The sequence below is a fragment of the Podarcis melisellensis genome (genome assembly GCF_964234715.1).
Source record: "Podarcis melisellensis genome assembly, chromosome: 11".
Lineage (NCBI taxonomy): Eukaryota > Metazoa > Chordata > Lepidosauria > Squamata > Lacertidae > Podarcis > Podarcis melisellensis.
In genome coordinates this window covers 39,945,117-39,968,259 of record NC_138543.1, presented here as the reverse complement: position 1 = coordinate 39,968,259, position 23,143 = coordinate 39,945,117, and the positions used below count along the sequence as shown (strand labels likewise).

The following is a 23,143-nucleotide window of genomic DNA, read 5'->3' as shown; positions in this document are numbered from 1 at the left end:
TATCACTGTTCTAACTAATCCACAGTTCTTTCTGTTCTCGGATGCATAAAAGGCTGTATCCCGAACAGCAAAAGATCCAGCCAAAGTTCCACCCATTTCAATGGGTGACACATGAGTATGTGCTTACTTAACTAACCCCTCTATTTTGGTTATATTGTGCCCCCAATTTCTAAATGTCTGAGGAAATCAGGAGTTGTCATCCTGCCATATCAAATCAAACCTTGACACGGGCCCATAACTCAACACACAGTCATAAATGCATTGTAGAGATGGAAGGGACTCTGAAGAACATCTTGTGCAACACCCTGCAATGCAGGAATATGCAGCTGCCCCAGACGGGGATCGAACCTGCAACCTTGGCATTATCAGCACCATGCTCTAACCAACTGAGCTAACCAGGCGTACACATCTTTCTAGAAATACTAGCAGAGCCTTGCGCATGGTGGAAAGGAATATGATAATCAAAAAGTTAGCTGCCGGTTTCCATTTTATGTTATGTTTATGTTGCCTTATGTTGCTCATCAAAGAGCAAACAAATTACGCAAAAGCAAGCTGGTTGGCTATTTTTCTATCCAAGTCTTGGCTCACAGGGAGATCTGCAGGAAGCCCTGAAACCACCGTTCAAGGCTCCAATGACCCATGCAGTTTGTAGACCAAGGACCAAGTTCAGGAACTTAACTGAACAAAAATCTGGGTAGCCTCCCGTGGCAAAACCAAGGTTTCTTAGATGGAGAGGTCAGAGGGGGAATATACCCAGAGACAAGACATAACTAAGTGCAATCATAGGCATGTTTTCTCTGCTGTAAGCACCAGTGTTCAATACTCCCAGGTAAGTGTGAGCAAGACTGAAGCTTAAACGCCACTGAATGCAATGAGCTTACCTCTGGGTGAGCATGCATTGAAATTGCCTTTCTCATATATATATATATATATATATATATATATATATATATATATGAATATGAAATGGCACAAAGTTGAATCTTGTGATTTCAACCTGAAAACATTTTATAATGGACAATTAGGAAATGACTGAAAGTGCTTATGAGCAGTTTGAGTCCATCTTAGTCTTTGTCTAAACATGGCCTCTCTTAAACAAACACAAAGAGACAAACAAAAATGTCGCTTTTTGGCATTCCTGACAGAACCATTAGCAGGGACTGCTGCAGGTGAACTGCTCAGATACGTTCAAATTTCAGTTCAACACAAAAAACACCTTTTGTTTCATTTGCTCTTACGCCAGAGCTTGTTTTAGAAAGCTTTATGGGGCAAACCAGAGGAGTGGAGCATGGAGGAGAGATTACAAAGCAGGAAAGCTGTCCATCAAGTTGATATTCTCTCTCCAGTTCTTACTCCTGAGCCCGAAGCACAACCACACTGCTACTGCTGAGTCTGAGGACAGTGAAAAGTGATTGTGGTGTGGGCATTCTTAGTTAGATGCTGGAATTGATAGGGATAGCACTGTTCAGACTCCTCTGGTTGAACCACTAAGAGTCTCCCATCATATTGCTCCCTCCATTTCCTGTGTTCAGAGCCACTGCCTTAAGTAGCTAAAACAGCATCACCCATGTACATGACGGGGATATCAGTAAGTTCAGGGAAACACCAAACTTTGCAGACATTCTAAAATCTTAAGGGTAGGTGGGGTGGGGTGGGAGCCACAAACAGCCCAATGAATCCTGGTTGGACTGAAAACCAGGCGGGGGCGGAACAGAAAACACAAACTTTTCACACTGCAACATTTAGTTGCAGGTCTATATATATATATATTTTTCTACAAAAGACGTTTCCTTGGAGCAGGCAGTTGCAGAAGTGGGAAGTATCACAGCAGAGCTTTCTAGCACGGTTTAAACACAACAGCTGGAAGAAGCCCAGCAGTAAGTGCAACATTACAGGGCTTTGCACGGATTGTTTCGTATTTACAAGCACACACCTGAGATCCGTGTGGAGTCTAGGAAAATGGTTGTTTCTGAGATGAATACCTCAGCAATACCACAGACAAGGCAAACTCATCCCTGTCTCCCTACCCCCCCCAAAAAAAACAGCAACTAAGGAAGAGAGACGTGGGTAGGAGCTGTGTAATTCTTCTTTCTTCTTCTACCTGCTTCTAAGATTTATCCCCAAGGAAGGATAATGCTTTGAGAATTCTGAAGGGCAAATGGGGCATAGGTTCTCCTTGCCTTGGACAAAAGCCAGAGGAAAGTCCTCCTGGCACAACCCTCAGTACAACAAGTGGTTGCAGCTCAAGAGCACGGACAACGCTCTTGTGGAAATTCCATTCATATCAGTGATATCTGTGCCGAAGAACAACGTATTGCAGGAATGTGTCCTGCAATGTTATGCCATTTATATGGGTTTCTCAAAAACAAGTCGTGCCAAACGAGTCTCCTTTCTTTCCTTTTTCCTTTTGAGAGAGTTGCAAGCCTGGTGGATCAAGGTAATGCTACAGACATAAAGTATCTTGATTACAGTAAGGCTTCTGACAAAGCCCCCCATGATATTCTTGCGAGGAAGCTGCTAAAATGTGGGCTGAATGGAGTAACTGTTAGATAGGTTTGTAGCTGGTTGACTGACCAAACCCAAAGAGTACTCATTAATGGTTCCTCGTCATTCTGGAAAAAAGTGGCAGGTGGGGTGCTACAGGGTTTGGTCCTGGGCCAGTTGTTGTTCAAAGTCTTTATAAACGACTTGGACGAAGGAATTGAGGGAACGCTCATCAAATTTGCAGATGACACCAAACTGGGATGGGTAGCTAATGATGCAGAAGACTGAACTAGGATTCAAGATGACCTTAACAGATTGGAGAACTGGTTCCAAACTAACAATTCAATAGGGACACATCTGAGGTTCTACGCTTAGGCAGAAAGAACCGGCTGCACAAATATAAGATTTTTTTTTGGGGGGGGGGCACCTGACTTGGCAGTAGTAGTATATGTGAAAAGGATGTAGGGGTCTTAGTAGACCACAAACTTAACATGAGTCAACTGTGTGAAGAAGCAGCAAAAAATGCTAATGAGATTCTAGGCTGCATCAACAGAATTCTAGTGTCGAGATCAAGGTAAGTAACAGTACTGCTCTCTTCTGCCTTGGTCAGACCACACCTGGTGTACCGTGTCCAGTTCTGGGCACCACAATTTAAGGAGGATATTGATAAGCTGGAACGTGTACAGAGGAGGACAACCAATACAACCAAGGGTCTGGAAACCAAGCCTTATGAGGAATAGTTGAGGGAGCTGGGTATGTTTAGCCTGAATAAGAGAAAACTGAGAGGAGATATGATAGTTGTCTTCAAATATCTAAAGGGTGGTCACATAGAAGATGGAGCAAACTTGTTTTGTGCTGCTCCAGAGGGTGGGATTTGAACTAATGGCTTCAAGTTACAAGAAAGACGATTCTGACTAAACATAAAGAAAAACTTTCTGATAGTAAGAGCTGTTTGAAAGTATAACAGACTCCCTCGGGAGGGTGTGGACTCTCCTTCATTGGAGGTTTTTAAGCAGAGCTTAGATGATCATCTTTGATTGTGATTCCTGCATTGCAATGGGCAGGGTCATCTCTACAATTCTATGTTTCTAAAAATCATCTTGAAATAAAAGGAAGACTGATCAACTGATCCTTTCGATACTAACGTTAACACTTTTCTAGGTCTTCATAGGTACAATTTATTTCCTCACTACATTTCCAACACATGTTCCTTCCATCATGAAGTGCAAAGCAACACGCACAGGGTTCCTCCTGTCTAAGCACCAACCAGCCCAAGATTCTGCTTAGCTTCAGCAAGGTTGCTGCATTATGTATCTTCAAGGCCATGCCCCAGGCCCAAATATTGCTCATGAGCCCTTTCCTGGTTTCCTATGAACGTTACTTGTATAGCTTCCCATAAATGAGATGAAGAAACTAAAATGCATGTTAACCCCAAACGCAAAATGTTTCTGCGCAGAAGGGAATTTAAAATAAAAGCTTGGAGAGAAGGATTTCTCTCTCTCTCTCCCCCCTTCCTGTCCCCAGCTGCCTGCCACCTTACCCCTTCACTCTGAAGAAGTATTCCTGCTAAATTCTTTGTGTGTCACTTAAAAAAAGAAAAAAGGAAAGAGCCACCACTCCGTGGAGTGCTAGGTAACCGAGCTAACACAAAAACAAACAAGCCCAGTAGGGCCCCAGCATGTACATGCCAGAGCAAGAGCCTATAAATCACTCTGACTAGATAGCAGAATTTCAAAGGCACATTGCAAGCTGCTCCACACAGACTTGTTGACTCAAGATTCAGTGCTATCACCCCCCTTCCTGAAAAGGGTAGCAGGGCAATATTACTATTTCAGCAGAGAATTGATTCAGTGCTCACTTAACCCAGAAGATCTGTTCTGCTTTGGACGCAGATATTTTATATTTTCTCAATATAAAAAGGCTTGCAATATAAGATTCCTGCACTGCAGGGGGTTGGACTAGATGACCCTCGTGGTCCCTTCCAATTCTTCAATTCTGTGTTATTCTAAGCTCCCAAACTGATTAAAGCTGTTTGTGTGCCATCTACACATACAGAGAGCGATCCAAATGTAAATGTGTTCCTTTACACAGGAAACGTCAACGGCTCTGTTTCTATAACCTAACAAATAATTCCGTTTCCCATAAAAGATGTCTTTTATAAATTCCATCATTAGGTTTTGGAGCAAGAATTTATCATTACGCATGTGCAGTTTTTTGTTAGCCTTTGTGTCAGGAAGGTGCTGGTGATAACATGGAGCTGAATTCCTGCTTGTCTTTGAACAAAACCTTGTTCATTCATACTGGACAGAAGTGGGTAACACTGCCACAGGCTTCCTTTGCAGACAATTCATTGGCCATTGATGTGCACAGCTCCTTGGGATTCACAGCCAAAATGATAGGCAATGGGTCTATGTAACTGGAATGCTCTTTTTCAGGGACTAGGCAAGTCTTTGTAAGAAATTTTGTTTGGGGCTGATAGGGTTGGGTAGCACTTTGATGTAAATACTGTAATTCATATTTTGTTTTTCTTTCGTCATGGAACTTAAGGCAGCATACATTAGGTCTCCAAGTAGCCTTCCATCTAGACCTTTCCCCTCGCCAGACTCAGATCTGCTTAAGGCTCAGCTAGGTGGCTGCATCATATGCCTTCAGACCAGAAAGACTTGAGAGCTACCATCTGATGGTGAGTGTTTTGTTGGCCACCAAATGATTGGATCTGACACAGGGAACCTGGCTTGCTGGCCACTGCTTAAAGACAAGGGGCTACGGTTTCAGGTAGAGGATAGGACAGAGCTGAGAGACAGTACAAGTACCCAAGTCCACCAAGCAAGTTAATGGCAGAAGTGCAATTAAAACCAGTGTCTTCCAGATTCACAACAAAATTACAGAGAGATGCCTCAATTGAGTTCAAAGTACTCACAGGTAAGTGCATAGAGAGAATTGCAGCCTTAGCCACCAAGTTAAACCAACTCTCTATTTTGTGACATGATATTTGCTGAAATTTTAACATGGGAGAAAAAAAATCAAATCGATTAAAACAAGCCCAACACTCTGTGCCTTCTTCCATTACTGAACTTTCTATCTCTGTTTAAAATACAACCCTAAACGTGACAGTCTCTTGTGGCAGAAAAACCAATGAAGTCTCTTTAAAGGTTAATAGATGCATTGTGGCAGAAGCATTTGTGGGCCTGAAGCCATTTGTCATATTTATGCCACACAAACACTTTTTTTTCTGGGGCAGGGGGAAGGGACATAAGGCCAGGAAATGCAGGAGAATCAACAGGCCTAGGACATTTCTAAGTGAAGTTCAAATGCAGTACAGCCATTCACAAGCAGCATTAAGTAGCTTAATACAACAGTTCTACCTTTGCTATGCTAATTTTGTATCAAGAGTGGGGGGAGGAATCCATAAACTCACTTAATAACCAAATGAATAAAGTCAAATGCCCTGATAAATTCTATTTCTCAATGGAGTACTCTTTTGAAGTTTTTGTTGACTTTCGAGTCAGCAGGACATGTCCTGGGAGGCTGAAAATGTTCCAGCTCTGGTTTCTAAACATTGCCTCTTTGGGTTTTTTTTGAAGTCAGATTTGGGTCCATTTATTCTTTTACATCACAAAATGACCCTGTTATCCTATGCAGACATCAAAAGAGGAAATGTTGGCAGGTGATAAGAGTGTGCAAATGAGCCTGAAGTACTATAATGGCAGAAGAGAAATGCAGTATGTTGACACTTACTGCTCCTCACAGAACTCCTCCATTATTATCAAAGATATACAGCCCATCCTGGACAATGTGCCTCCATTCACAATCTGCCCTTACTTACTCACTGTCCTCTAACCCGAAGGACTACCCACCAGTACAAAGAACTGTCAAATTTAGGCAGGAATCCTGGTTCTACACCAAACTTAGATGCACCGTTCTCTCTAGAGTCATTCAGGATACTTTACCACAGGACCTAAGCCATACCATCAAAGGCTTGTAGATCTATCGATCTTCCAGTGTCATACATGACATCACTTGCTGTCTGACTAGGAAAAAATGGTGAGTGAAAAGAACAGGTGGGCACAAATTTAATATTAAAATTTGGCAATGTTCAAAAACTAGGGCAAGAACATACCAGTCTCCCAGGTTGCAGCTGTCCTGAAAGTCACCATTTTGCAATACAGAAATGTCAGAGATAAGAGTCTAGTGTGGAACTGCAGAAATGGGAGACTTCTTAGGTCTTCACAGAGCCTATGGGTTCTTTCCCTGCTACAGGCATTAAATTAGCTACCCAAAACTACAACAGCTGTGTTATCACCAAAAGCGAGCATAGTGCTTATCTACCATAAGTTTGAGCTTTGCCCAGAAATGTCCCAGACCTACTGACTCTCTTGCATTCCATGATCAGCATTCAAAACTCCCATTGTTCTAGGCGCATTTTGCGACAGGGAATTTCATTAACATGAGCAGTTTCTGAGCTCTGGGCGCAGTACTGCACCTAAGATTTCAGAGCTCCTAGCTCTCATATCTCAGTTTCTAACACCGTTCTAGACCCTTGGGCTTACATTTGTTTCACCAAAGATATGCACATATATCTGTAAAATGAACACACCACGTATCTGACAATATGGGCTCTGAACAACTTAAGACATACACAACAATAAATCCATTGGTCCTTAAAGCTTTATAATTCTTTGTCCTGAACATGCTATACCAGCCTTTGCTAATCTGCTGCCCTCCAGATGTTAGCCCCTACGAGTACCATCATGACTGCCCTGGTTATGGATGGTAGGACTTGTAATCCAAGGCAACCATCAGCACCTTCAAATTTCTTACCTTTTTGCCCACTTTCCCTGACCCATAAGATTGGACTCTGATGTGCGTGTATGAATCCACTGAATACCTTTATATGCTTTTATGTTTTGATACCATTGTATTGATTTTAGGATGCATTTTTGCTTGGGTCAATGGATATTGTTTTCATACTGTACACTGCTTAGAGATTTTGAAAATGCCAAGCATTTTAGACCTTTTTTTAAACAAACAAAAGCATAAAAAACATCTTCATGTAACCTTTTATTGTCTCAGAAATCTGCAGTTCAGAGGAAAATGAAACTTGTATGTTGGGTGGGGAAAGGGGTGTCCACACTTCCATTAGGTATATATTTGGCCAGAACCCATCATTCTTGGGCTTCAGACATACTATAATTTTAAAGCACATGGGGTGTGTCTTCAAATGTGCTTTAAAAGTATGTAGTTTACACAGCGTCTTTGTCTTCTGTTGAATGCAAAATATAGAGCCACAAAGGATCTGTTCTATTACAGCCAGATCTCAAAGTCATTTAAATAGTAGGTGATCTAGAAAGGTTTTCAAATATATATATATATTTAAGTACTCAGGGCTTCCCCCTGCAGCAGCTCATAGCTTTATGGGTGGGGGGATAAGATGGATGAAATCAGCACTACTCAAAAATATACCAATACTGGCTTGATAAAGATGTAAAAAGAGTAGACGGATACTCAGCCCAAACTCATTTCAATGACTAAGAACATGGTCCTCATTGGCAAGAACTAAGTCATAATTGAATCCAAACAATGAGTCATGATAAAATGAGTTGTATGGGGTAGGTGGGTGGGAGAATCAAACAAAAACCAGGAGGTTCAACTGGTTTCCTTCTTCGGAAGGACAATTCTAGATTAAAGCATGGGACTGAACAGATATTTGATTGAGACAATATATCACAGTATTACCTAAACAACAGAGATCTGTTGTCCAGAGCAAATTCCTCTGGCTCCATCAATATAAGAGTTCATGCTGGATACGGCTACATCTGCATATATTCAACACTGGAGAAAGATGGTAGGAGCCCTGTTGTTTGCTATGAGTATTTGCATCACATGGAAAAAGAATCATGATAAAACATCCCAAAGTTCCAAATGAGGCTCTACAACCAAATGACTGATAGCTGGCAGGATCTGCAAAACTCTCAGAAACGTGCAAGTGTTAACTGTGGCAGTAAGGTTTCAAGTACAAGCTGAAAATAAACCACAGAAACGAACATTCATGAAACATCCTCCTTTTCTTCTTGCCTAGTGGTTGTTTGACCACTCCAGAGTAGATGAATCTGGAGCAGGCTAATATTTTAACACAGGACTAATTCTTCCACAACCAGCTGTTCCACCTCCTCCATCCAATCTGCTGGAGTACTGAGAGCGAAGGATAGCTGCATTTCAGTTTTTAGTACCAAAGATGTTATCAACCAGCAAGTCCTCCGACTGTTGTATTGCTTTTTACCAGCACTTGAACTGCTGAACCCTAGCCACTTGTGAACTACAATTCTGTCTAAAGGAAGTGAAACAATCATGGGTGTTTTCCTGTGACAGGTGGTCCTTGTGTACAGCCACCTACCATTGCATGAGAACCTCACTGGACTGAGAGAATGCTAGCATAGTGTTCGCGACAGCTGTATTATCGCCGGAGGAAAGAATCTTCATCCTCAGAGACAGATTTCAGTCCGAGACTGCAAATCCCGTCTTCTTCCCTTTCTCCCTTCTGTAGCAATTTGCCTGGCCTGAAAGTCAGCACAGGTCAGGAGTTCCAACCTTGGAAACATTTCTCCCAACTTTTCAATTCCTTTTCTAGCTGGGAATTTCCACTCTTACTGCGTTTGCCGCCATCTAATGCCACCTGCTTTGCTGCAGGCAATTCTGCTTTTGCAATACTGTTTTAGAGCCCTTCATGTTTGGTCCCAATTTAATTTAATGATAATAACAAAAAAAACCCCCCAAAAAACCCAGAGGCTTTAAGTTGTTCCTGAAACTATCCTTCTTTCCACTTCACCTACAGGGCAATGAAAGAGAAGTGTCGTAATTCTGGAATTTTCAACAGAAAGTGCCACTGATGAGGGAACTGATGCAAAATCTTGCTACTGTTCTATGCCATTCAGAAGAAGCGGCAATAAAGCTTGGAAGAATATGGCCAACAAAGCAAGACACACCCACAATTGCAAGAAGTGGTTTGCTTGAGGAAGCACTGACAACCCACCACCACTAACCCCCAAATTGGGATTTGTTGAACCCTTGTCTCTGTACTATGCAAAAAGCAGAACAAAATCTCTTCCCTATAAAAGCAAGCTCAAAGTAAAACCACAAAACCCACTGGCGGACAAAAACAGAATAGAGACTATGCATCTAGACTGTTTTCTGCTTTATAGGGAAAATACAGAATCCTTACTACTATGATAGAAAAGAAGATACTCCTGTGTCCAGGGGCTAATATCAAACACTTGAAGGGGGGGAGAAAAAGGTTTGGCTTACAACAGTTAATAGTTCATTCTGCTCCTGGAGTGCTGAAGTGAAGACCCTACTCTTTTCTCAGTACTGTACATTCATATATGGCTTAGTTCTCTATGTTCATTCAGTGATTCTACACTATTCAAATAAAAAATCCCTCTCATTTGTGGTTGTAGGCACACAAACAAAGAGATCTACTTTAGTCAACAGTCATAATGCAACCACGAGTTCTCCTCTCTTCCTTAAGAAAAACTAAAATCTTTTAGAAGTTCAACCAAAATAAAAAGAAAACTGGTTGAAGCATGCTTGCCTTCTACTGCTGTGCCCTGTAACCACCATATAAGTTCGATTTTATTGCCAAGCCGTTGCTCCTATTAGCTGATCTTTCTTGTAAGCTCTGTAAATATGAGTAACTGAAAAGAGCTACAATTACTCAGATAGAAAAGCAAGGAACGAAGGGGGAAAGGTTACATAGGGGTTTGTATTTTTTTTAAAATCATCCTATCATAAAACTACTCAGCTCTGTGGACAGTTCCTTGTACATTCCTAATTTTCAGTACTTGAAATACTTTTCAATGCAGTGATTTCACTGAAGAAAGTGGAATATGGTAAACACAGATTTACTATACCCAGCCCAAAGAAATTCCCAGCGCATGCATAAGACAGGATCATTTTACACATTGCAACAGAACCAACAGCCATTTAAGCCATAGTCTCCAACACCAGAACAAAACTGCTGCCGATCTACTCTTTCTACAAGTTATAAAAATATATTCCCATCATAAATAAATAAGCCCCATTAAGTTCAGTGACATTTACTCTCAGGCAAGCATGGGTAGGATTGCAGCCTAATTTAGGTAGTGCAGAAAATAATATGAAGGAGAGACAGCAACATTAAATGGAATCTTACCTGGATCCAAAATTCAGGTGCAAAAAACTTTGGCCATACTTCATAATGTAAGGAACTCACAGTCATCTTACTCGTAAAATTTGTATCCTCTCAGTTTAAATGGCTAAGCATCCACCGATATACGCAGGCTGCCTTGAGTAGTCAGATCAACATTTCTTAGGAGTAAAAGCACTAGCATTCTCCAACAAAACTTTCTATTACACTTGGAGGGAGGAAAAAAACACACCAAACAGTTCAAATAAAGCTCTAAAATGCCCTAAAAGTTTGTATTTCAAGCTGCTGGCATTGCAAGCGGCTTCCTGCAAACAGCATCCCTCACGAAACCCCAGATGTACACATAGAGACAGCTTTTGAATCCTGTCAGGTACTTTCTGGCTTCTTGTAGAGAGCTATACTAGCCTGCATATACTCCAAAATGGCAACCTCATCTCTCCTCGTTGCTATGGACACGCCATACGTCAGACCTGCACTTTTTTTCCCCCAGACCTGTTTGTTTATGACAGGCCTAGGTGCTTCCTATTATGGTGCCTGCATCAGCACAGCATGCTATTTGCCAGTAATGAGAGCCCGCGGCAGCCACTGAGGTGATCAGCATGCAGCAGAGGACAGAGATGCTGAGGAATCTGAGCATGCTCTCTGCAACTCTGCATAGAACGGGCAATTTCAATCACGGTTAAGCAGCATACAAATCACAGAGCCTGATTTTTGCCAGATACTGTCTTGCAGTTACTAGCGGTGGGGGTGGGTGGGTGAAGTTTAAATACAGTCACACTGCTGCTACTAGTGATTGGGAAATCCTGGCAGTGGACCGTTTTAAGGAACAAGGCAAATTGACCTCTGGAAATTTAGCAGTGTCATTTGTTGCCATCCCAGCTTCTGTGGAAAATCGAGCTGACGACAGCAGCTGGGTCCCCAAGTCTCAGCACTGCTGCGTGGTTTGCAAAACTATTACTCATTCCTTTGTGACTCTCGCTTTTCAACTTTAGAAATGAACCTCCTTTTTTCCCACAGCTGCAGGAGGACCTGATGGGAGACTGCCCTCAGGGACGAGGGAGACATAACCCAGAAGGAAGACATGGCAAATCTCAGAGCTCCCATCTGCCACCACTGCCAGTCCAACTAACACAACATCCACTTAGTCCAGTCACCTTGCCAAATGACCTCACTTGCTTGGATGAGACAAGGCTTAGCTCATACTGATATATCTGGGCTCATTCACTATAAATTTGGAGATAACACAAATAATGGCATTTCCAGTTTCCAGACAGCTCCTGCTATGTAAATCCTTAGCAGGAGCAGAGGCTGTTACATCACTGACCATTTTGAAATCCACGAGAATGCCCAATGCTTGCAATTATTGAGCAACCACAGAATCAGCAGACGTCTGCAAGACCTGTCAGCACCCTGATAAGAGTGATTGGGAAAGCGCAATTCAAAATAAAAGCCTTCTTTTCATGGTTTTTTGAAGCTTGCATAGAACTCTATAATTTTTTGTATTTGTATACCTATTGTATAATAGCTGGCAAACAACAAAAGAAAGTTTGTGTTGATATTTCGTAATGACTTTACATTATGTTTTAGAGGCTGCCACAAATGAAAGATTGGGCTCTGCAAGATAGGAAAACACTATAAAACAAAATAGGATTCCTTGATCTAATCTTTGAGCAGTCAAAAAGAAAAAGGTCCCACTTTTTATTTTCCAAGAACATTTTAGCTAGGGGTAGGCATGGCACCTGAATCCCAAGAATCTTGCTTTAATTATTAAAATGGAGGAACACACGCAGAATTGTGTCTCCAGTGTTACAAATGACAAATGTTTTCCTAACTTAGCTATTTGGCAGAGAGATCATGATCATCAGGGGAGTTTTGTGGCAATGGTACATGAATGTGCTAAAACATCTCACCAAACCTATATACCTCTTGGGGAAGATAAAACTTATCTGGCTGAAAAAAAAAAGTCTATAATGAAGAGCAGAGATGGAGAACCTACAGAATCATAGAATTGTAGAGCTTGAAGGGATCCTAAGGGTCACCTAGTCCAACCCCCTGCAATGCAGAACCTGTGGTTCTCCAGATGTTGTTGGACTCCCGTCAGTCACCTGGCATGCACAGGTCCCCCACCCCTAACTTAGAGCTACTGCAAAATAATAAGGAAGGCACAAAACAAATAGTACCAATGGTCCTTAGGAAGGATGAGGCAGGGCTGAAATTTCAGCTTTTTTTTTTCTAGCAACTCTTTAACAATCATCTAAAAAAAATATGGGGCATGTCCTTGGCCACTTACTGCTGCTACTCCACATTTAATCAGAACCAAAAGCACAATAGGTGTAGAAGTAACTGCAAGGATATATGGGAACGACAAAACTTGGATGGGGTGTGGTGATGGGGAGAAAGAATAAGGTAGGGCTAACTGAAAAGTCAGGATGGAAGCAGGTAAGATGGGATTATGAATGTTCGGGAAAGCCATTTCCCCCTTGATTTTTCTCCCACATACTTTTATCACAGCTGTCATGGCATATGCTCACTGAAGCGGATTCCAGGAAGCAGCTCTACAACCATTGTCTTTACCTAGAATGTGTCCTTTAATTATGTCTGTAAGATATCTCAGCACATATAGAAAGTGTTTGGCCTTCAACAATCATAAACCGTCATCACCCACAACCAGATACAAACCCACAAACAAATTGTGTGTGTAGTGGGGAGACTTGAGCCTGGGTATTTTAGAAACTAAGTGCTTACTGGGGGAAAGATAACCTGGCAAATCAGCTGCAGAAAAATAACATGGCAAGAAAGGAAAGTTACAGTAGTATATATGAGATGATCAGACCATACAGTATTTTAGAAGCAGAGAGGCAAAACCAGTGGACCCTAGAGGTGCCCAAAATGAAGAAATGGGCAAAACTGGACTATTGCTTGACTGAAAGACGTTATGTCGAAGATGACTTTGGAGACTGCTTGATTTCAACCTGTTTCACATAATACAGCAGGAAAATACACTTCCCCACAAGGCTTCATGCTGTAAAGAGCTATGGCACACAGATAGTTCTCTACAGTGTGTACATTTATTGTACATGTGTTTTAATGTTTTGGGCTTCTAAACAATATATCTAGATCCAGGTTAAATTAGTGTTGCTTTAGCCCTGGTTTGACCTCACTAACGTGTCCCATGCAATACTCAGAAGTATGTCCTGCTGTGTTCAATGGGGCTTACTTCCTAGTGCGTTTCAAGACTGCAGCCTCCATATGGATCTATCCAACCCTATGTTTACTGTGTCATAAACTCTTACAGCAATAACCTACTCCACAAATGAGGGTTATTTCCAATTTAGGGGTTCGGTCAATAAAAAATGTGTCCGATACTGATGTGACTTCATAGAATAAAATTACGCAGATGCAAATGTGCATTTGCCTCTGTGTCAGATATATGACTCAAAAAAGGACTTCATGGTTTGGGACATGGAGTGGAGACAGTTATGGGAGAAGGAACATCATGAACTCATCAAAAGCAACTGCAGCAGAAAGGAAAATAAGGACAAGGTGTCTTTTGCTGCTATGAACCAGAAGGTGGGAAAAGAAAGGTTTTAACCTAAAAAACAACAACTACTTCATGCAACGGAGAGAAACAATTCCTGTCTATTAGAGAGGGGTTACAAAAATACCTGCGGGGGGGGTGGAAGTTTTTTTGTACCATGGGCATAGGGACATTTGTCTTCTAATCAATTCTGAAACACCCCTCAGTTGGCCACAGTCTTCTCCTAGTCCTGAAACTGGAAATTCTGCAATTAGAAGGACCCAGACCCAGAGGTAGTTTTCCATGTGAAAGTATGCCTAACTGCATTTTCCCCATGCTCTCATGAACTGCAGCATGGATAGGCAAACCTTCGGCTTGTGGGATCAACTGTCAGGACTTTGGGCGGAGGTGTTATTAGAACCAGGAGGTTTTATTTCAGGGACTCACACCTAGAAATCACTCCCCCATTAGTAAAATATTGCAACAGAAATGATTTCTGTCTATATGTGAGCAAGGTATGGGGATGCTGGGCGTGACTGATTCACTAATGTTATGTGCATTTTCTTTCCTAATTTGTGATTTTCTAAATCACAAGGGTGACTGTTAATTATTCTGCCTGCTGGTGCAACAAAGACTTAACACACATAATTTTAGCTGTATGCCGCCTTTCCACAGTTCAAACCATGCCAAGGAGGCTTAAAGGTAAAGGGACCCCTGACCATTAGGTCCAGTCGTGGCCGACTCTGGGGTTGCGGCGCTCATCTCACTTTATTGGCCAAGGGAACCAGTGTACAGCTTCCGGGTCATGTAGCCAGCATGACTAAGCCGCTTCTGGCGAACCAGAGCAGTGCATGGAAACACCGTTTACCTTCCCGCCGGAGCAGTACCTATTTATCTACTTGCACTTTGACGTACTTTCGAACTGTTAGGTTGGCAGGAGCTGAGACCGAGCAACGGGAGCTCACCCTGCTGCAGGGATTCGAACCGCCAACCTTCTGGTCAGCAAGCCCTAGGCCCACAACGCCACCCCCTGCCAAGGTGGCTTACAACATGAAAAAAACACATAAACCACAACAAAACAAAAGTAGTCACAAACAATAAATAACTCCTACCAACTTGCAGTGTCACACTCCAAATGGCATTGGGGCCTGTCTGGCTCAGATCTACAGAGAGACTCCTCCATCTGAACCAGCGGCAGATATGTTTATATTTGCAAGTGCAACCTGCACCCCTGGCAGGACTTTCCCAGAAATTACACTTTTGCCTTTCTCTGCCAGCCTCCTTCTTCATGTGCTTTTCTCAAGAAAAGTGGTCAAGATTCCCTTCCCCTTTGTGAGGTTCTGCGGAAGTTGTGTGGAAAGTCATTGAAAGAGCAAACAAGGCTTTTTACACGGGGTAAACTCGTCAGCAAGTTGCTTTTCACGCTTTGTCCTTGCTCCTTTCAAATCTTTTCATACAAGGGAGAATGATGTCTGCCCATCCCACCCACGTCCATCTCCATGGCTACCTGAGTGTAGGGAAGCACTACCTAGAGCTAGTACAGTTCAAACAGGAGGCACTCCTTCTCCATTGCAGAACAAAGACTCAATACTCTTCTATCTCATGGCAGCAGCATAAAGGGAAGGTGATGCGCAACACAGCGAAAGCTACTACTTAATTAATATGCTAAAGACAATCATTTGAACACACATGAAGAAATGTTTCACCACACTGTTTCATTCCTTCCTGCAAGCCATGGTTATTTCACAGCCTTCAAGGCAACATTGCACAGGGTCCAAAGGCGGCCTGAGACCCGATCACATTCTGCTCTGATTGCCCATGAACCAGCCCACATCCAATTAACCCATGCCATTCACCCTTACAGACCATACCAAAAGCAGCCAGCCAGCAAGATGCGGTTTGCACTAGGGAAGCCTGAACAATTCAAGAAAGCAGTCTAGGAAAAAGCTTTCTAAATTGCTCACGTGAATGAGCGAAATTGCTTCAAAGAAGGGGGCAGAGACTGCTCCAGGGTCATAATGCAACCTCATCTGGAAGAAGTTACTTTCCTGTTCCAGCTCTTGCGATCAAGTGAGAGTCATATGATTAAGCCAAAGCTATGCGCCGAGGCTCTCCAAAAGCAACGTTAGCCTTGCTTGGAGATTTGCACGTCTGAATGGAAGAAGTGAAAACGACATCCTCTCCTAAGGTGAGAATTATGAGCAGGACACAGGGACATCTCTGGGATCTGAATCCCCAAGTGAGAATACTTTACTGACTCTGCTTAACACAAGCCTCTAATATTCTCAGTGGCTCTCTGTGTAACTCAATGATTCGGGAAGGTAGGGAAAAAAATGCCATGAGGAAAAGGAGGTTTCCTAAATTCTAACTGGCCATAACTAAGGAACAAATCAAAGCAATGCCTTTCACCATTCTATTTGCAACCACTCATTGACTTCTGTTTATATTCCAAATACCTCACAACTGCTTTCTAATCTAATAAGATGGCATTTCTCAAAATACACCTTAGATGCAAACTTTGGCTTTACTGCAAGGATTCCTGCTTGAGCAATTGGACTCCTACCCCTCAAATATGCTCCCTAAATCTGTTCTAGAGTTGTAGTCCTGCCCCCCTGCCCCCCCCCGCTCTGGAGTAGATGGTGTGTGTGTGATCCTATTGTGCAGGTGGGATTCCTTGCACCAACAGGATGTTTACTTAGTGCTGTCCTGGATAGAAGCCACTTGTTCTAAAGCACATGGGCACTTACAAAAATTGAATATACAACACAGGATCAGCTGGTATTTATCAAAGAGAGTGTTTGAAAAAGTGAGAAGTGACCAAAACAGAGAACATGCTGTGAATGAAGAACTCAGGATCAGGCAGCAGGTAATAGAAAAAAGATTCCTGCCCAAAACCATATGCAGCCACTACAAACCCAGAGTAGGCTATACTTGGCTGGATGGACCACTGGCCAGAGAACTTTTATGGTAATCAGAAAAATTATGTTTAATTAGCAAATATATCCCAAAGTTAAGGGTTCATCAGACTCCCCACCCGACCCCAGGAAGACAAGGAAACACCTAAACCCCACTAAACTATGAAATCAATTGGCCAAAAGTCATCACACAGCCAGACATTATATAAAAATGCAGTCATGTAATGAGCTGCAGATGTTTTGGGACCCCATTATCAGCTTTTTGACCTTAAAATTATCAACAGATCACCTGTCTTCTTTGAACGATTTTGCTACATCAGTAAATTCCCGTTTTGCTGTTTTATTATTTGTAATGATGGAAATGCAAGAGACTGGCCAATAAGTAGATCCTTTTAAATTGGATGTGACAGCATTATCCTTCCTCTCTAATTGGAAACAGGTTGCTCTAATCTAACATTGTGATTGGAGTATAAAACACTGGTGAAATCGTGCTGCTATGTTAAAGCTTGTACAAAGGGCTGGTATACATATTGCAACCCATGCATAAAATGTTTGAAAACACATCTGCATGACGGCTACTGCAAGCAGAAGACATAATGTGAAATAATGGGTCCCAATAGCAGGACACATTGCATGGAGACTCTTCCCCCATCAGGCTCTCCTAGCAGCAGCTGGTGGAAGGTGGGGAGGAAACTCTCCTTGTGATGAGAACAATCTTCCCAGTCATCTCTTGCAAAAATGTGGAGGATCCTCTTATGCCTCACCTTTTAAAACTGTAGTGGAAGCAAGTTCCACCTTACTGGAGAGAGGAAATCCCCTCAACGCCACCATTTAATTCAGACCCACTGACTCACGACTGTATATGTTTTCTGGCATGGGGAGCCTGGTTGCTATTCCTTATTTCAGATTTATATTTGCAATTCTACTCCAGAATCTTCAATTTGCCCTACAGGTGCAACACAGTAATTTGGTGGCAGCTGTAGCTTTTCAGGTGTGTGTGTGTGTAGCTGGCTGGCTGTGTGCAGAAGGGGGAACTCCTATTTCTTTCTGATCTGTTGTGAGATTCCTCCAAAAAATGAGATGAAGAGCACAATCCTAGACAGATGTAGGCAGGTGCAACACCTTCCCCTGCCCCTCACCACATCTCTCCCAGTAGCATTCATGGGCATGTACAGTGCTGCTCTTTGAGGCCAGTGATGTGACCCTCCTATGGTTACAACCCTGCTAAACAGCCCTACCAGTGCAACCACCTGGCGGTCTGGGGAGGGTGTGTTTGTACTGGCACATATAGATAGTAACATTAACTTTAGTATTTGGACGATGACCTTGACAACAGCAGCTACAGCCAGCAAGATCAACACAGCCTAACAGGGATGGCCTGCTGGGCAGTACCCCTTTGTGAAAAAGCCAAATTTGGAAGTATGCCTACAAAAAGACTAATTTGCAAGGGAGAGTTTTTCGCTTCTGCTTTTATTCAAAGATCTCAAAGGTGTTGCTTATTTGTGTCTTTCGTTCCACGGGCAGCCGAAAAATACTACGTTACTGTTACCCCTTGCTATTGTTTGCGTATGTCAATAATACCCAAGGTGATAATTCATACAGCTGAAAGATTTAAAGGAATATTATGCTGGAGGACAACAACCTTCTTTCTACAATGTTTACTCTCCCCAGCAGTAAATGCAGTGCATTCTTTGCAAGCCACAGCGCAATTTTCCATGCTTAGTTAGCCATGCGGGTATGTTTGTCTGTATTTTGTATGTTTATATTTGTGTGATGCATGTACATATAAATGCAGAGCTTACATAATTAGAGCTGGCATACGTCAATCGAAAAACCATAGTTTTTTTAAGTTTTAAAAAAACTCAACAACTTTTGAAAAAGCTGAGGGTGTCCTGGTTTTTACTTTTTGAAATATGCAAACATACTGCAAACACATTATGACTTTGCCAGTGCATCCGGTGGCATCCTCATATTTCTCTGAGCATCACATATGTGATCTATTAAATGCTTAAGATCTCCACCCTAATAAATTCTCAAGCTAGCGTTATGGAATAACTAGGCAGGGCTGGCTGCAACGTATTTAAGGGGGAGCAGGCACTGTGGAGCATTCTCTGCACTCTTTTTGAGATCTCTGCATGTAGCTTAAAAAGTTGGGTGTGATGCAGAAATATATTTCATGTAATGGACCGCAAGAGATCGCTGCCCCTTCCACATTGGAAAAGCTCCTCTTGCTTATCTTGCCACTGTGAAATGCTTGTCACTGACATCTTTATGCCCTGAGAAAAAGTTGCTTGGAAGGGCAGCCTTTCTCCAAAAAAAATTATCCCTGGCTACCCAAATATCAACTGCATCTATTTATGTGGCTGTTTTTTAGAAGTCAAAAGCACTTGAGTATTTTTGATGTGCTGTGTGTGTGTGTGTGTGTGTGTGTAGAAGATATGACTTATGCATGCACCCACATCCACACCGGCACATCTGTCCATGAACTAAAGCACACAGTGTGACTAAGCCCTAAACAGCATTATCTCCTATCAACGCATAAAACCTACTTAGGATTATTTTGAATGGCGGGCACCTTCAACCAAAGAGACCCTGTGCCAACACTGCCTTCTCAACAAAGGGAAATGAACTGTGCAGGGGACACACACACACAGACACAGACACACACACACACTGTGCTTTTTAGAGCCAATTTCTCCTGTACAAAGCAGTATAAGTCATGGGTCTCTAGAAAACAGACTTGTAGAGGACTAAAAGCCTAAAAAATTGGTGCTGGTGGTGGCCAAGAACTTCCTTTTGTGGTGTGCAAATAAAAAGTAGCCCTTGGTAATAGGGGTTTATTGAGCTAACACTGACGCTTGGGCTGCAATCTAAAAAAAACAAAAACAAAACACCTACATGGTGGGACTTATTCCTGAATAAATATGCATAGAAGTGTGCTAGTTAGCGTGGCTTGGGATATTGGCACATAATGTTTAATTGGCAGGAAAGAAATGAGCAGTCCAATCCTATACATACGTACTCAGACGTAAGCCTCTCAGAGTTCTGTCAGATGTACTCCCAGGTGGGATTGCAGCCTAAAACACCCACATTTCCCATTTTATGGACAAAATAAAACCAAGTAATTGTGTGCCTGCAGTATAAATTTTCAGTGCTGATGTAAGGAATGCCATCATTCAGGCTGACCTTCAGAGTGGCTATAGCAACTCAACTTATTGTGCATCTCATACAGGAAACCTTGGCTGTATGATCAATTTTCTGAAGCAATGGGAGGAGCAGATTTCTTACGAAATGCTTCTTTACCCACTGTATTTGGAGTTTCTACTACTGAACACATCCAAAATACAACAACTCCTTTGCAGATTCCTATCTACCAGCTAACTACAAGGTAGGCAGCAACATCATTGCTAAGCAATGTTTGCAAGGAAATAAACTACTGTAATGTTTATAGTGTACCTTATATATTTTTTTTACTGAAAACAAACCTATCTTCTATGATCATGAGAATATCACACACACTTACTATTATTACTGTTAGTTAAACATAACCCTAATATGAAAAACAGCCCCATACTGATATAGGAAACAAGCTATTGCCAATAAACAGTTCAGAAAACCCATTGCACTGCTTGCAAATGAGACTGCATTTTGCTTCAAACATTTGCTCTTTTGCTTTCACCAATAATTAAAATCCACATGCATTTTTTTAATTCTATGCAGCAAGCCTTGTTCAAAAGCAGTGAATAAATATCTGCTTGCTAGTGGTGTGATATTCACCAAGGAGCCTTCCCGGCTGCATCTCTCTTTTGAATATACACTTGGTGGCAAACCAGCGACCGCTATTGCACAACGTGCTAAGCTGCCCTGCTTGGCACATGTCTATGAAGGTGCAGGATCAAATCCTTAAGTTTGATCGCAAGAATCAAATCTGGGTTCATAGCAGTCGAACGCCAAGAGCCACAGAAAACATCCACACATATTAGATATCGAGACATGTTAACAGCATAAACAATATGTGACACTTTTATTGCAGGAGCATAAATGGTATCTCAAGAATAGGAAAGCATGGGAAAGAATCCACGGACTTGTGACTCCTGTATCCATGTGTTACATTGCACAATCAAAAGCTCAAGGAGCTTGCAAGAGCCTGAGGCTTCCCTCCCTCTTTCCCCTGCCTGTGTAGATCAAGTCTGCAGTCAGAAGTGATATTAGATTTGCCATTGCATTTATACTGCACCATTCCTCCAAAAACATCATGGCTCTCTTCCTCACAACAACTCTATGAGGTAGGTTAGGCTGAGAGAGACTGGGGCCCAAGATCACCCAGTGAGCAGCTTCACCGAGAGCCTAAAAAGAAAGTGGGGAACTTTTTCTGTTGAATGAGCAAGGTGTGTGTCAGCATTCTTGGTGATTTTAGTGCCACAATGAAAACTTGTTTCTCAAACCTAATCATGTTTTCTCAAAAGTATGCTCCAGTGAAATCAATGGAAATTGCTTTCGGTCAGTGTGCACAAGAATCACTTACACCAAAAAGTGTAAAACAAATCTGTTTCCACCCTGCACATGGCTTTGCTTGCTTTTCTCTGTTACAACAAGTTGTAACCACATCTCCTACTACCTTTAGTGGTTGACATTTACAGCAAAGTGCCGTACGTAAATGTTGTGTGTGCATCTTACCTCATCCTGTTTTAAAATGGCAGCACACTGATCAGTGATTACGCACAACCTTTAAATGGCATGTGAAGCTTTGAAACCCAAACTACACCACCTCTTTTGACCCGCCCACCCCCAGCCAGGCCAGTTTGGCTCCCCCCCTCTCCAACTTTATTATACAACTGCAAAGGTCAAAATGATGGACCTGCCCATCTCAAATGTATGCAGGACTTTTCAATTCTGCCATCTGATTCATTCGTAGATGCGATTTTATAAAAAAGGGGATCTTAATCATTTTAAACCCCTGCAAAGTTTTGCAGTTCTCTGCTGGCTCACCAAAAAGTAAGTCTTTATTGAACTTAAGTTCCAGAGCAAGCATGCATAGGATGGAGTGATGCTGATAAACAGAGAATGCAAGAATCTAACTTTTAAGTTTGATCCCCAAAAGTCCCATGGAGTTTACCAAGAACTACTCCCGAGTAGAAGCCTGAAGGAGGCTTGCATTTAGATCTGTTTCACCTAAGTTAGATAACACACTGAGAGACACATTGTAGTAACTGTTCCATGCACATTTTAAGTTTGCAAACATGAATGTGTACAAGCTACTAGCTTCCTCCACAGCCAAGAACAGCATGCAAGTTTTCTTGGCACAACAGCAGCAGCTGCCTAATATTACGGATGCTCCCAGATGGGCTATTGCAGGATTAGGGCTGCTCATGCATGCAAGGTTTTTTTTGCAACATCCGCGTGGTCCCGGGCATCGAAATGCCAGCCAGCATTTTGCTCTTTTCCCAGTTAACCAGAATTTACCATTTCTGGGGGAAGTCCGAGAAGTTAAGCTGGGTGGGTGGTGGAAACTGTTGCTAATGTCCTGTTTGCGGTATCCCTTTGCAACAGTCAGGCCCCGGGGCTGGAAGCGAACTCCAGCGCTCGAGATCGCCGGCCACTTTGCTGGCGGGAAGGCAAAAACACAGGCAAGGCGAAGGCGTTGGGGAAGCAGGTGGGATCGGGGTGGAGGTTTTTGTCCTACCTTGTTCGAGGCCATTTCGCTGACGGAGTGCCTGGTCTGCAAGGTTTCCAGCTGGTCCAGGCACCAGTCGAGCTCCTCCAGGGTCTCGCTGGCCAGTTTTTGGTAGGCCTCCTCTGCGAAGAGATAGGGAAAGGAGTACTCAGTTCGCAAGCGTTTCACAGGGCTACCAGCGAGCTCCAGCGGGGCCATCCTGCCATACCCAGCCATGGGGGGATGCCCAGTGCCCACACATGAGTGCTGCTCCTTCATATTGCTCAGCCCCAGCAATGGAGGAGAAAGGCGGGCTTGCGGCTCCGGCGGGAACCACGAAGGAACGAGAGCGGCTCCAGCCTTTCCTTAGCCAGTCCGGGCAAAAGGCACTT

General features: G+C 42.6%; 1 protein-coding gene across 10 annotated transcripts in view; it reads right to left on the bottom strand.

Annotated features, from left to right (window-relative positions):
• PDE4D (phosphodiesterase 4D) overlaps window positions 1-23,143 on the bottom strand; it is a 650,804-nt gene that overhangs the window by 32,431 nt on the left and 595,230 nt on the right. For 9 of the 10 annotated variants that reach the window (XM_081929693.1, XM_081929696.1, XM_081929702.1 and 6 more), the window contains one exon: window positions 22,782-22,894. In XM_081929693.1, coding sequence (XP_081785819.1) covers window positions 22,782-22,894 — 113 coding nt within the window. Of the gene's footprint in view, window positions 1-22,781; window positions 22,972-23,143 lie in introns of all 10 variants that reach the window. The other variant, XM_081929695.1, reaches the window with a different exon arrangement.